A 16,080-nucleotide genomic window follows, 5' to 3' on the forward strand; every position below is an offset into this window, starting at 1 on the left:
TTCAGCTGGTCTGCCTGCTTCATCTCCCAACCATTGTATACATACTTGGTCAGTGTTCCCTGTAAGGTGCGCATCTGCTCAGACATGCACCAAGAATTTTGGTCCTGCCCACCACCTCAGTAGAGCTGTGTAGCCACAGCCGCAGCTGCTCACAGGGGCAGGGCCATGTGGTAAGTAGCTGCCTCAGGAGCAGTGGGGCAGCTGCCAGAGCTGGAGCCTGAGCTGTGGTACTAAAAGTAGCACCGTGGCCCCAGCTCCAGTCCTGGCATACGGGGCACATGAAGACTCACCCCTAGGGAGTGGGCTGCTTCCCGCTGTCCGAGATGCAGAGTGCACCCTGGCAGCTGCGACCTGTCTGCAGAGGTTTAACTAAGGTTAGAGGAGAGCACTGTGCCTTCCCCTCACCCAGAGTTCTTGGTGCCTGCAGCCCGCACGTGGCAACAGCGGCTTTTGGTTGCCAGTATGAGCTGCTCAGTACACACCTCTTCCCCAGGGGGTCTCCATTGTGTGGGACGCTAAGCTCTGTGCCCTGAGAGGGATTGGCTGCTCTGCGCTGGTATCTGGGGCCGTTCCCTGCCTGTGCTCAGGGAGGGGGCATTTTTCCAGAGGGATTTCCTTTCATTACTTCAGGTTAGGGTATACATTGTTATTTATGTCTTGCTGAGGGGCTCACTGAATTCTGGCTGCCAGCCCTAGGATATCTGCAGGATTACTGGTTGGCCAGGTTGGAAGGTAGGTCTTGTTTCTGCCTCTGTACACTTCAGTTATGTAGTTGCTAGATAGGAAATTCTCTGGTGGATGCTTATGTATAATATGCAGAATAAAACAATATGGTAACAGCACTGGCTCCGGCACGAGGGATGCAGGTGTCAGGAAGGTAGAAGGGGGGAGGGAAGAGACAGGAGGGGGTGAGGAGAGGAAGGGGCCAAGGCAGGAGAAAAAAGGGGAAGGCACAAGGGGCAGGATGGAGGAGAGACAAATGTCAGGGGGCCAAGAGGAGACAGTGAGGGGAAAGGGCAGATTGATCAGAGGGGGAGGGAATTGTCAGGTGTCAGTGGGGGTGGGAAAAGAGAGGGGACAGGGTGATGCTGGAAGAGAGGAGGGGCAATGAGGGCAAGAGGAAGGAGGAGGAGAGGGGAGGAGTGGGTGCTAGGAGAAGAGGGGCTGAAAGGAGGGGTGGGCATGATGAAAGTATGGGATGGAACAAGTCGTGTGTGAGGGCTCAGAGGAGGATGAAGAGAACTGCAGCTAAGGGGGGGGGACCAAAGAGGAAGAGGGCAAGGGGGGCAGGTGTTGAGACTGCAGGGGCAGTGAGGGAAGGGGGAGGCACCAGGAGAGTGCAGAGGGTAAGGGAAGATGTAGGGGTAGGTGGGGGAGGGTTGTGGTTGAAGTGGAAGGGCAGACATAGGGAGGGGCATGGAGGGGAGAGATGAGGACCAGTGGACAGAAGAGAGTGGCAGGGCAGGAGGTGTTAGGAGAGAGGATGGGGATGGACAACTACAGATGATCAGTGGGGCTAGAGGAGGGGGTGGGCACAGTGGGGGAGGGAAGAGTGGGTGCAGGGGTCAGAGAGGATAGGGAGGGGGCAGGTCCCAGGAGGGCTGAGGGGAGTGAGAAGGACAAGAACCAGGACAGCAGAGGAGGGCGAGGGGTGGGGGGCAGCAGGCACCAGGGGAGTAGATGAGATGAGAGGAGGGTAGGAGACATGGCAGCAGAACAAAAAGGGAGAAACTTATAAGATATTTTTAATAACTTGGGTGCCACAGTGGCAACCATCTGGACAAGCGCACACCTCAATATTGATGCACAAGACAAAATTCACTCAGCTCATGGATGGAAAATTTTAGAGGGAACACTGTTCTTGGTGTATAATGCAACACCTCCCTTTTTACCCAGCCTGTCCTTGAATAAGCTATATCCCTCTATACCAGTATTCTAGCCATGAAACTTATCCCACCAGGTCACTGCCAGAGTAGTATAATGTGGCCTTCGTATAAATTAAAATCTGAGTCCACCTCTAGAAAAAATTACCCACAAATTACTGTTTACACACTTAGGTGAAACACTTTAGTAATATATTACAAGTTTTATTCTGATTACTAATCTAATCAGAATACAACCTTATCTTCTCAATTTAAGATCAGTGTGACTTTATAACTACTGTTCCTTAAAACTGGTTTTATATCTTAAAGAAAAGACAACTATTTTGGTGCTGTGGGTACTGCTGCAATTAGCATAACTAGGAAAGCTAGAAGATTTATTGGTCATCACACTTATCTTCTGTGACCAGAATTCAAGTTCTAAGTTAAAGATCCCTAGTTAAATGAATCTGATATCAATGGAGTCCCTCTCAAAACCATAGTGTAATTTGGCATAGTTGGTAGGCTTTATTTGTAAAAAGCCCAGTTCTTCATTACAAAGACTGAACTACTGTACTGTACTAATGAACAAACTCCTAAAATAAGGGATCCTAACAGGGCAGGAAAGGAGAGATTTCTGCATTTCTTATTTACATGTGAATTTTAAAAAGAATGGTGGTTCAGGTTCCTTTGCCAGCCTGGAGATCAAGTAGCCCAACCAAGGCATAATACTCTGAGCTTTTTTTCACTGTGTTGCACAGTTCTACAGTTTGAACTACTAAACTGTCATTTTTTAAAAACTTTATATTATTCACATTTTGTGATTTGCCTTTTCAATTTCTTGAAATTCTGGATTGACCAATGAAAATGATCTCGCATTAACAAATGGAAAAAAGACCCTTGTAGAAATGACTTTTTAAAATTTGTATCTATCTTTGCAGATTGAAGCTGCTGGACTTGCAACCTGCATTGAACTGTGTGTGAAAGCACTGCGTTTGGAATCCAGTGAAAATACAGATGTCAAGATATCCATTTGCAAAACTATCTCCTGTTTGTTGCCAGATGATTTGGAGGTTAAACGTGCTTGTCAATTAAGTGAATTTCTTCTTGAACCCACTGTGGATGCATACTATGCTGTTGAAATGCTCTATAATCAGCCTGACCAGAAATATGATGAAGAGAATCTTCCAATACCAAATTCATTACGCTGTGAGCTGTTGCTTGTATTGAAAACTCAGTGGCCTTTTGATCCAGAATTCTGGGACTGGAAAACTCTAAAACGTCAGTGTCTTGCATTGATGGGAGAGGAGGCATCCATTGTATCTTCAATAGACGAGTTGAATGACAGTGAAGTATATGAGAAGGTCGAAGACTGCCAAGAGGAGACTAAAGAAACTTCTCTGAATGGTCTTGCTGGATGTTTTGATGAAGCTACAAGCCTGCTTAAAGGCATAAGAGATGAAAAGCAGAAAAAGAGAGAAATTAAAAAACTGAGAGAGAGGGGATTCATATCAGCAAGGTTTAGGAACTGGCAAGCCTACATGCAGTATTGTGTGTTATGTGACAAAGAATTCCTTGGTCATAGAATAGTTAGGCATGCACAGAAACACTATAAAGATGGAATTTACAGTTGCCCTATATGTGCTCACAATTTTAATTCTAAAGAAACCTTTGTTCCTCATGTAACTCTACATGTTAAGAAGTCTAGCAAAGAGAGACTGGCTGCTATGAAACCACTTAGAAGATTGGGAAGACCTCCTAAAATAGCAACCACCGGTGAGAATCAGAAGGCTAATGCCATATCCAAGCAGGAACAACGACCCATTAAAAAGAATAGTCTTTATTCAGCAGATTTCATAGTGTTCAATGATAATGATGGTTCAGATGATGAAAATGATGACAAAGATAAACCTTATGTACCAGAAATAATACCAGTTCAAAAACCATTGCCTGTTAATGAATTCACATGTCCAGTAACATTTTGCAAAAAAGGTTTTAAATACTTTAAAAATTTGATTGCACATGCAAAGGGGCATAAAGATAATGAAGAAGCTAAACGATTTCTTGAAATGCAAAGCAAAAAAGTTATTTGCCAGTACTGTAGACGACATTTTGTAAGTGTTACTCACCTCAACGATCACTTACAAATGCACTGTGGCAGCAAGCCCTACATCTGTATACAGATGAAATGTAAGGCAGGTTTTAACAGTTACGCTGAGCTCTTAACTCACAGAAAAGAACATCAAGTCTTTAGAGCAAAATGTATGTTTCCTAAATGTGGCAGAGTGTTTTCAGAAGCATATTTGCTGTATGATCATGAAGCACAACACTATAATACCTATACCTGCAAATTCACAGGCTGTGGAAAAGTTTACCGTTCTCAGAATGAACTGGAAAAACATGCTGAAGATCATAATAAGCAGCCTGAAAAAGTGTTAGAGATTGAAGGCCAGATTAATCGAACTGATATCATTCAATCTTCAAAAGCGAATGAAAACCCTGAAGGAATTGCTGTAAAAAAGGAATTGATCTCTTCTCTAGACAATAACACAAGTAACTTTACTGAAGCAGACAGTAATGTGTGGAATCAAATGAAATCAATTGGGACAGAGAGAGCAAATAAATCAGCCAGCATGCTGAGGCAAGCTGATTCCCTATCTTCTGATGGTTTGGAGCGCACTGTTGCTGGTCCAGTAAAGAAAGAAGCAGCAAATAGAATGAGCAACATCAGGATGCCTGTTCTTAGTCAGAAGGTCCGGGATAACTTTGTTCAAAGAGGAAAGTTAGCTTCTGCAGGCAGTAAAATAGATATCAGTAAATCTGAAGTCCGGCAGTTGTGTCCGACAGTTGAAGATTCTTGCAATGATTCTTGTCTTCCAGTTTTACAGGAAAGAAAGGAGGATGACTCTTTCAGTCAGTCCCAGAATATTCAAAACATTTCTGTAAATTCAGACACACAAAAACCAGAAGGTCTTGCATCAAAAAGCCTTGAAAGACAAGTAAGTAATGCGATGCCTTTCAACATGCAGAATCAGATAGGCTATCGAAACAACTTACCCGTTTCCAAACTCGAACTTGAAGACAGTATTAAGAGTGCAGCTAATCCATTTAATTTGCCCCTGAAGACATTAGAAAGTATTATATTTCTTCCATCACAGTCCAGCCTAAGCAGTTCTTTAGTTTCAGCTATACCGCCAGTTTCAGCTCCAGTTCAAAAATTTAACTGTCAGGTTGAGGGGTGTACTCGAACCTACAACTCCTCACAAAGTATTGGCAAACATATGAAAGCAGCACACCCTGATCAATATGCTGCTTTTAAAATGCAACGTAAGAATAAAAAACCCAGAAAACCCAGCAATTTGCAAAATATGCCTAGTGATGGAAAGATTGTGTATTTTTTGCCATCGCAAGTGGACAACCCAAGTAATGCTGCTTTTACATCACAAAACAAAACCAGTGTAAATACTGCTTCCTCAAGTCATTTGCAACATCTCTCAAATACGCTTTTTCCAAGTCACTTGGACACTTTGTCTAATCCAATTATACCTACAGTGGAAAGTGTCATAAATCCAGTCTGTATTAAAAGTGAACCTGAGAGTGTTTTATGTTCCCAAATGGAAAATCTGTCTAATACAACTTTACCTTCACAATTAGAAGATCTGGCAAAAACAGTTATGCCTTTGAATATTGACAGTGGTTCAGATCCCTTTCTTCCGCTACCTGCTGAAAGCAATTCCATTTCTCTCTTCCCTTCACCAACAGACCATGTCCCAAATTCAGTCTTCTCGCAGCTGGAAAACAGTACCAATCATTTTTCATCTCAACTAGAAGGAAGCACGAGTTCTGTTTTTCCAAAGGAGGAAAGTATTGATGAACCAATATTTTCTTCTCAAGCAAACAGTGAAAATAACTTCAGTGAAACCTCTTCGCAAGTTTCAGCTTCAGAAAAGGTAAAAAAAGATCGTGGACGGGGTCCAAATGGAAAGGAAAGGAAGCCAAAACATAATAAGCGAGCAAAATGGCCAGCAATTATTAGAGATGGCAAATTTATCTGTAGTAGATGTTTCAGAGTTTTTACTAATCCTAGATCACTTGGTGGTCACTTGTCTAAACGATCTGTTTGTAAGCCCATTGAGGGATCAGAAATTTCTCCAGAAGCCCTGCAGACAAATGGACAATCTTCTCTACTTGCCAGTATGATTCTGTCCTCAAATGTCGGAAACTTGCAGCACCCCCAGGAGTCTACATTCAATCCAGAAGCATGTTTTAAAGATCCATCATTCTTACAGTTGCTTGCAGCTGAAAATCGCTCAGCTGCTTTTTTGCAGACCATGTTTCCACGGGCCAGTGTGACGAACTTTAATACCAGTGGGAATGAGGAAGGAAATGAAATTATTAAACAAGCCTTGGAAACTGCAGGCATTCCGAGTACATTTGATAGCACAGAAATGCTTCCACATATAGTTACAACTGGCTGTGCCACTGGTACAACTCAAATGAATGCAGCAGTTCTCTCCAATCCAACTGTATCCCCTCTCTTGCAAACAGTCTGCAATCCAAGTACCCTACTAACAAACCAAAACCGGGCCGTAAACAACAAAATGCCTTCAATGGATGAAAGCAACAATTTACCTAGTTTTGCAACAGATGATTTAATGCTAAAAACTATCGAAAATGGCTTGTTTTCTGGCTCATTTTCTAATTCTGTTGCAGCAAAACAGAATATTGCAAGTAATAGTTCAAGAGTTTCGGTTATAAATAGTCCCAAGAATTCAGGACCAAGTACCTTGAATAAAAAGGGGAGCAGTGCTTCAAAGAGAAAGAAAAAAGCAGCTACTCCGTTGCTTGCACCTACCACTTCACAAAACTTAGTAGTACATGATTTAACAGCAATGGGACTTCTAGCCAAAAATATTGAAGGATGTGTGCAAGTACCAACAGATAATTTTCAATCAAACTTATTGGCAAACTGTGAATCTCAGGTGTTGGTGGAAAATCTTACCCAAAAACTAAACAATGTTGACAATCAATTGTTTGTGCCCAGTGTCAAAGAGAACTTCAAAACGAACCTTGATTCCCATGCAGCATTAGCTCCTTTAACAATAAAAACTGAAAATGGTGACTCTCAAATGATGGCTCTGAATTCCTGTGTGCCAGAAAATTCTGATTTGCAGATTTCAGAGGACAATGTTATTCAAAACTTTGAGAAAACCCTTGAAATAATTAAAAGTGCTATGAATTCCCAAATACTTGAGGTAAAAAGTGAAATCCAGGATGCTGTTACTGCGTCAACCCAGAATACACAAGTAAATACTACAGAACTCCCTCCAGCAAATTGTACACAAAATGTTAAGTTACCCAGTCATGCCCAGTTTGCAGTACACACTAAGGATGTCACTACTGCAAAGAATAACTCTTCTCAAGGTGAAACTTCTCAGAAGGATGATGTTCAAGTGCTGGAAATTTTAGAGGGCTTACAAAAACTGAGATTAGAAAATGATACTTCTAGTCAGACATCTGATAGTGTGTCTCAGGGTCCTCCAGTGGATACACTAGCACCTCTGACTGCTGTTGCATCAATTGAGAATACATCCCAGGCCCAGCCATCACAGGCACAGACAAGTAATATTCAGTTTAGTGACAAAGTCCATAAGCCTTTTGTGTGCCAGGATCCAGGCTGCGATTATAGTGCTATGACAAAGGATGCATTATTTAAACACTATGGCAAGGTACATCAGTATACTGCAGAGATGATATTGGAAATCAAGAAGCATCAATTGAAATATGCTCCATTTAAATGTGTTGTGACTACCTGTCCAAAAACATTTACAAGAAATTCAAATCTCCGAGCACACTGTCAACTGGTGCATCATTTCACAACAGAGGAAATGGTAAAATTAAAAATAAAAAGACCTTACGGACGACGATCTCATAATGAAGCTATAAATATAACCACACGACCCGTTGAAATAAAAAATCTGCAGACTCTAATAATGAAAAGTAAAAATGAAACTCGGTTGGTTAAAGGAATTGAAGTGAAGAAAGAAGCTGCCATACAAGCTATGAAAGTCCCTGAAAAGCTTATACCAGAAAAAAAGCATCCTGAAAAACTGGAAAAACCTCCACAGGCGCTCACTGTTCCTCCAGAGCAATATAATGCAGCATCTTTCAGTAATATACAGATACAACCAAAAGCACGCAAAATTAGGAGGCATCGGAAGGAGAAAGAAGAAAGAAAACGAAGGAAACCCGTAACTAAATCTCTCGAGTTTCCCACTAGATATAGTCCTTATAGACCATACCGATGCGTGCATCAGGGCTGTTTTGCAGCTTTTACAATACAGCAAAACTTGATTCTTCATTATCAGGCTGTTCACAAATCAGATCTGCCTGCATTCTCTGTGGAGGTTGAAGAAGAAAGTGAGCCAAGTAAAGAAGAACATGATGAAACTGAAACCAAACAAACTGTGAAAGAATTCAGGTGTGAAGTGAGCGATTGTTCGAGAATATTTCAGGAGGTTACTAGTCTGATACAACATTATATGAAGCTTCATGAGATGACTCCTGAGGATATTGGAAGCATGAAATCAGCCCTGGATGTTGGAAAATTTCCATGTGATCAGTCTCAGTGTAACTCTTCATTTACAGCGTATTTTAATTATATTCTACATCTGGAGACAGATCATGGAATTAAAATAAGACCAAACAAAGTGGAAGAAGATGGCATATACAAGTGTGATTGTGAGGGTTGTGACCGTATGTACGCAACTAGATCAAATCTCCTGAGACACATTTTTAATAAGCACAATGATAGGCATAAAGATCACTTAATAAGACCCAGACGGTTAACACCAGGTCAGGAAAATATTTCCAGCAAGGCAAACCAAGAGAAGCCAGTAAAATCTAAATATAGAGGACTGAAACACAATAGGTCAGGAAAGGAAGGAAACAGATTGTCAATAAAGACCAAGCGAAAGAAAAATGTGAACTTGGAAAGCAAGAATGCAAAAAGTGGGCAGATTCAAGAAAACAAGGCTTATTCCCTGAAACGTGGAAAACATGTGTATTCAATAAAGGCTATAAATGATGCCTTATCTGAATGTACAAGCAGATTTGTAACACAGTATCCTTGTATGATAAAAGGATGTTCCTCAGTTGTTACAAGTGAGAGTAATATAATTAGACATTATAAATGTCATAAGCTATCTAAGGCATTTACTTCACAACACAGAAATCTTCTTATTGTCTCAAAAAAGCACTCCATCTCACAAGTAAAGGAAGCATCCTCTGAACAAGAGGAAGCTAATAAAAAAAAAGACGTGGAAGAGTCTGATCCATGTTTACCAGAGATCAATGATGACTTGAGTACCTCTGCATTATCACAGAATGAAATTGGGAAAGGTGAGAAAGATGAAGTGGATGAACTGACAGAACTCTTCATTACTAAACTGATTAATGAGGATTGCACATGTGCTGAAAATCCAGCAAAGACCTCTTCCAGTGTAAATAGTAACTTTCAGGAAACTGTCTCCTGTCATTCAGAAAAGCAAAAATCAAATAATTTAAAGAGAGCAAATAAAGAAAAAAACCTCTCTCAAAATAAAAAGAGAAGAGTTGAGAAATCTGAGGAAGTACTGGCAGTTGAGTTAAGTAGTGTACGTAGGGAGGAAGAGACTGCAGTTGCTGTTCAGACTGCTGAAGAGCAGCCCACAACTTTTGATTGGAGTTCATTTAAGCCTATGGGGTTTGAAGTATCATTCCTCAAGTTCCTTGAAGAATCTGCTGTGAAGCAAAAGAAAAATGCTGAGAGAGACTACCATAGCAGTGCAACCAAAAAAGGGTCTCATTCAAACTCAAAAAAATCCAATGAAAAGACTTCTTTAGCAGGTAGTAATGTCACGTGGTCGTGTTCTGAAAGTGAAACCTTTGTACAGTTTGCCAACCCATCACAACTTCAGTGTAGTGAAAATGTAAAAATAGTTTTAGACAAGACTCTTAAAGACTGCACTGAGCTTGTGTTGAAGCAGCTTCAGGAAATGAAACCTACCGTCAGTCTGAAAAAACTTGAAGGACACTGGCAGGATGATCCAGCGGTTACAGTTGCAAAAGAAATTATGGGTAGTGAGGAAGGGGAATCACATTACTGATCATTGTGTTTTAAACATGACCTGTAATACATTTTTATTTTGAATAGGAAGCCATCAAGCATGCTAGTAATTGTGAAGCTTTTTTATTTTGTTGAAGTGATTTAACCTAGCAAAAACATGACAGTAGTCATGTAAATTTTTTATTTGTTTTTATCCCTATGGGACTTGAGGAACAGAATCATTGCTTCAGTTTTGTAAATAGTTGATCAGAACTTCAGCTTTCTATCAAATTGTCCTTTCCATTAACTAAATCTTTGTGAATTGTCTGTGATTGGTATCTTTCACCAGGTCACTTCTCGTGTATAACAGTACTCTTTGTTTGTAGATACATTTTTGTATATATTTATTATTGTAAATCATTTGCTGCCACCAGCAGTCTGTAAGTCTAAACTATTAAATGACACATTTATATTCGGAATTTTAATTTGTAACTAAGCGATCAAGTTTTTAAAACTGTGCTTTAATCGTTTTAAATTAAGAACTTTTTGAACTAAACCTAAATAAGTCTGCCATATGCAGTTTATTTTGCATAAAGCATTTATTTACAGGAAAGGAGCTGGATAAGATCACATTTCATATGTTCAACACATACTGACAGTTCTCATTTTTTGTAAATTTTAACATCCAGTATCTTTGGATGGTATTCGTATATAGCTAAATCATAAATTTAAATAGTTTTCCTATAGCTACATTTTTCATTGCTTTTAATTGGATACAAAGCTATTATGATTCCATAATACAATGGAAATGTGAATAAAAATAGTTTGCTACATTGGAGATTTTAAACAACATTTGGTATTAAAGAACCTGTTGTGAATGTGATAGAGAATTAGTAGTGTGGAGCAGTGTATATATTTGAGGTGGTGATTTGTGAAGTAGCCCAGTATTGCCTTAAATAAAATCACATTTCATTTCTTGTTTTATACATGTGATCTTATGAAGGTTATTTTTATTTCTGTAACTTTAGAGTCGTGTATAGCTTAATATTTTATTTTTGTTTGTTTAAAAAATGCTACTTCGGAAACAGAGAGGTAGGGGTTGTTGTTTGAGGATAACTATAATTATGAGTCCTCGTGCCTTGACAATTAAAACTGAATAAATGGAGCACTTCCTGAAAAGAAAGTTATAGAGATTGTGAACTCATAGGCAAAATATCTAGATTCTATAAATGGTATAGGTCCTCTTTTGCACTCATCTTTTCTCTTGCTGAGTGTTTTAGCCAACAGTTTTCCCTAGTCTGTATTTCCACACTGGCATGAGACTTGAAAGCAGTTCCACTTGTCGTAACTGGGATTTATGAGATCTCTTTTTATGCTGCTAACTGCGATGACAAGCATCTACCTTTGTTTAGTAGCAAAACTAGTAAATACATTAGCAGGAGCCGTCATTATGCAAGAAGATCTAAAATGTTTTAAAACCATAGATTATACTTAACTTACACTGAACAAGCCAGCTGTATTGTTTGGTATAAAAAATAATTTTCCGTGGATTCTCTGTTATTGGACACAACTTACCTTCCGTGGTATAAAATAATCTTTATCTTGATTGCTATTCACTTGATTTTTCTACAAAGCTGTCTCACTCCCATGTAATCCTCTTTGCATTACATATTATGTTTGATTGTTTAAACTTCTCACCTACAATCTTTGACAGCTGATATGAATATTGATGTAAAAGGCAATTTAATTCAGAGCAGTCTTTTTTTAGGATGCAGATAATATATAAAATGTTGGAGGAGAAAGAATAGCAGTTGAACCTTGTGAAGAGTCTGTTACCATCTGGTATTAAATGAAGTACCATTTAACATAAATCAAATGCTCTTGTATGAAGTGAACCTATTAGCTAGCAATAGTAACTTTAATCTGCTTTTGAGCCACTCAACCATTGCTGCCTACAAGTCAAGAAAGCAGCCATACTAAAAGTAAATGCGATAAAATTAAAACATAGATTCTTAGATGTTAAGGTCATAATGTGCCATTGTGATAGTCTGCCTTGACCAGTAAAACACAGTCCTTGAATTAATTTTTGTTTCAGCATCAGTATACTTGGTTGGACTAGAACATAGATTTTTTTAGAAAAAAAAATTCTAGTCTTGGGGAGGTAGAAGGAAGAGACAAAAATTCTTACAGGGATATCAAGCACTTTCAAGTGAATGGTCCTATGGAAATCAAGGATTTGCAGATTTCACCTTTTTATATAATTCCATAGTCATTGTCTGTTCCTTGTTACATAAAAACTGAACATGTGATGTTAACATTCCCAATATATATATACTGTTTATGATTTGCATTTCAGATTCAGCAGTGAATCTGTACTGTTCACAATCACTTGTGTTTCTAATTCGTTTTTCTCATATGTTAATACCTAGGGCCCAGATCCACAAATGGGCTTAAATGCTGCAGTGCTTAGCTGCACAGTGCCTACAAAATCACAGGAATAACACTGTAATCCGCTAAGTCTGAAAGGTCTACATTCCCTATACAATGAATGGGGAAAATTAGCTTCTGTACAGTGAGATGCACAAGGCCAGCATATTAGGCTGAGATCTGCTCATTCTAGCTAATGGGAAATGCTGACAAGGATGGGGGGTGAGTCCAGCCTCATTCTTTGAGAGCTACCTTCTTGCAGGCCAGACTTTGGCACTTATCTCTCCTTAGTGATTCATGAATGGGAACCAGTTTCTTGATGTCATGCAGCTTAGGTGCCTCTGATGAGTGTAAGAATGAGTTAGGTGCCTGCATTGCTCTTCTCTCTGCACAAAATGGCTGGAGGAGAGGGCACGTACATTATATCTTTTGTCCCAGTGAATAGCGCACTCACCTGAAAACACAGAGACACGGGTTTTGTTTCCCTCTGAACCAAAGGCAAGTGAATCTAAACAGGGGTCTCCTACTTCTCCGGAGAGTGCTCTAACCATTGAGCTATCCGGTATTCTGATGGGGGGAAGCCTCTTAGTCTCTCCTATTGAAGCTGTTCCACTATGAATAGATAATGAAAGAGTGATTTGAGCAAGGAGATTGGCCCTTGTCTCCCACCTCCTGGGGGTGGAGGGGTGCCCTAACTTCTGAACTACCAAGTCATTCTCTTCCTCTGGCCCACCAATAGAACAGCCATCAGGCCAGAAAGAGAGAATGGGAATGACACTATTCCAGTGGATAGGGAAGCTCCTTGCAGAGTGGATGACCTGGGTCCAGTCCACCCTGTTCCAAACACTTCCTTGTTTTATACACAGTAGGTAGCATCAGAGCCCCAGATTGGGCCTGGCATGAAACTTACGTGGCCAAAGCCCCATCTTCCCTATGTCTGTAAATGTCAACGCAACTTTGCCAGCAGGTAGGCATCCAGTTGCTTCAAGGGAGGCAGCAGTGTATGCGCCCAGAGATTGACACTTAGGCAGCAAGGGAAATTTTACTCTGAAAACTTAGGTGCTGAATGAGCTTAGGTACCTACACAATTTGGTGGTAGTTTTGTGGTTTGTAGTGGAGCCAAAATTGGGACTTAGGTACCTAAGTAGCTTCATGGATCTGGGCCTATGTTTTCATGCTGCTCTATAGAATGGAAATGCCATGAATATTGTGGGCCAGCATTTGTTTTACATTTGGATTCACAGGTATGTCCTAAAATAAAAAAAAATTACCATTGATATAAATGTTCAGGAAATAATACTGTTCTTAGTATAGTATTCATGTTTAATAACATGGATCCTAACACCAGTTGACAATGTCTCTTGAGAAATTATTATTATTCCCTATTTTCTATCCTTCCCCACGTTCAGAAGCAAAGTCAGAACTTTGGGGTCTGTACCAATCCAAAGTGGTTCTTTCGTCCTTGCTGGATGATTTGTTAACTTGGAATTGAGTTACCTGATTAAAGAAGTCTACTGCCACCGTTTTTTATTTACAAGGGAAAATACCACATTTGAAAAGCAGGTTTTGTGTATTAAGTATTTTTGATTGAAAATAATATGAAGTACAAGAGATATTTGGCAAAAGTATGCTTCATTCAGGAAGAGTGTAAAAAGAGCAATTCACTATTTAATAGACATGTTCCTTTTGTGTATTCAGACATACCTGTTCTCCTTAGTGACAAAAATAAGTATTTTGTATTGTTTCTCACTTATGATAACTGTGTGATGGTGTAATGGTGCTAAGAATCTACTGAATCTTTTCTTCTGTGTATTATCAGAAGAGCCATTCAGGTATGGTATCTTCTGAAGATCTATTCAGGTATGCGAAAAGAAATGGAAGTGAACATATCTGATGGCCTTTTCAATAACTTTTTCAAATGTACTCAGTTTACAAGTTAAGTATGTTTGAGTTTGCCAGCCCATGTAGTAAGACTCAGGTTGGGCTTTTTTTTTAATTTCCTCCTGCACTACTGGCAATTGAAACAATAGTGGATTCTCCATCACAATCCTCTTTAAATTGTTCTAGTGGTTAATTCCTCTGTTAACTATTTACACCGTGTTTCTTGTCTCAGTTTATCGAGCTTCATCTTCCAGCCTTTGGAAGATTTACACCTTTCTCTGCAGCACGGAAGAGCCTATTATTAAGTATTTATTCCCCCCTTTTGCTAGTTATAGATTATGATCAACTCATTGTTAAATGCAATTTTTAAAGCAGGTCTGCACTTTATTATCCAATACTCTTTAATTCCCCCACAGTTTTACATAAGGCATTTCATAGTAATTCTGGACCTCTGAACTTTTAAAGCATGCGGGTAAAAATATAAGGTCACTGAGATTAATAAGTAGATCCCAAATCCAGAACAAAAGAGTAAATAGATGCTTAGAGTGATTGATTCTAATGTTAAGGTTTTTATTTTTATTTTTTTGAAAACACAAGTTGACATCTTGAAAACATGGAATCAGAGTGCATAAAATCCTATCCCATAAATGAGGACTGATTATTTAATTTTGTATAAAAAAGAATAATGGTTTTCTATGACATTCTCCTGCACCACTTATTTGCTTACTTCTGGGTATTCATTCCCTTGTATTCTGTGGTAAGTGATATTTACTTGGGATTGACAAGAGTCCACTCCCAGAAAGGACCCAGCAGTGTGATCATCTGGTCTGACTTCCTACAGAACTTCCCCAAAATAATTCCTAGAGGATATATTTTTTTAAGAAAAAATCTGATCTTAATTTAAAAATGATCAGTGATGGAGAATCCATCACAATCCTCTTTAAATTGTTCTAGTGGTTAATTCCTCTGTTAACTATTTACACCGTGTTTCTTGTCTCAGTTTGTCGAGCTTCATCTTCCAGCCTTTGGATCTTGTTACACCTTTCTCTGCAGCACTGAAGAGCCTATTATTAAGTATTTGTTCCCCCCTTTTGCTAGTTATAGATTATGATCAACTCATTGTTAAATCTTCTCTTTGTTGAGCGAAATAGATTGTGCTCTTTGAGCCTTATCACTGTTGGGCAGTGGTTCTCAAAATTAGGCTAAGTTTGTGCTTAAAATATTAAAATACTGCTGCAGCAGTGCTTTAAAGTGTAAGTGTGGCCATGGCACCATTGCTGGGAGAGAGGTCTGCCAGTACTCTCTGTAAACCCCCTAAACAAGGGGAGTAGTTCCCAATGCTGGGAGCCCACTTACACTGGCTCTTTACAGTGCTGTACCTTGATGTGTTTGGGGTATTTTTTCACACCCTTGAGCAAGAAAGTTGCATTGCAGCAAAGTGGCAGTATGGATGTGACCTTATTTGCTCGCACCCCTTTTCTGTCTAGTGGTTTATTCCCCCCACCACACAAGTACATACACCATTTTTTAAAAATCAACATGAAACTCCCACTAAATAATCAAAGAGCCAATAGTCCTTTGTAGTAAGAGCCAAAGCAAAGCTGTGGCTGTGGTTGATGCATACAATTAAATACACACCACAACATAGCAAATGGATTAACATATAGATAGATGGCAATGGTATAGTGTAATGCTATGCAAGCTTAACACAAATCAGTCAAAATGTGCAGCCCCATCTAGAGTCACGCACAGCCACACCTGAGACCTGATATATCTGAAGGAATCAGCTTTGGTAGTTACTCATTGCTGGGGGTAAAGTGCACAGGG

The 16,080-nt window shown here is 39.6% G+C and overlaps 1 protein-coding gene across 2 annotated transcripts in view; it reads left to right on the forward strand.

Annotated features, from left to right (window-relative positions):
- The window catches only part of ZNF292 (zinc finger protein 292), a 74,706-nt gene extending 63,773 nt beyond the window's left edge, over positions 1-10,933 (forward strand). For both annotated transcript variants that reach the window (XM_006133325.5, XM_006133326.5), the window contains one exon: positions 2,801-10,933. In XM_006133325.5, coding sequence (XP_006133387.3) covers positions 2,801-10,006 — 7,206 coding nt within the window. In that variant the 3' untranslated portion in view covers positions 10,007-10,933. The remainder of the gene's footprint in view (positions 1-2,800) is intronic.
- Positions 10,934-16,080: the final 5,147 nt, after the last annotated feature.

The sequence above is a fragment of the Pelodiscus sinensis genome, chromosome 3 (assembly GCF_052426305.1).
Source record: "Pelodiscus sinensis isolate ZL-2025 chromosome 3, ASM5242630v1, whole genome shotgun sequence".
Classification (NCBI taxonomy): Eukaryota; Metazoa; Chordata; order Testudines; family Trionychidae; genus Pelodiscus; species Pelodiscus sinensis.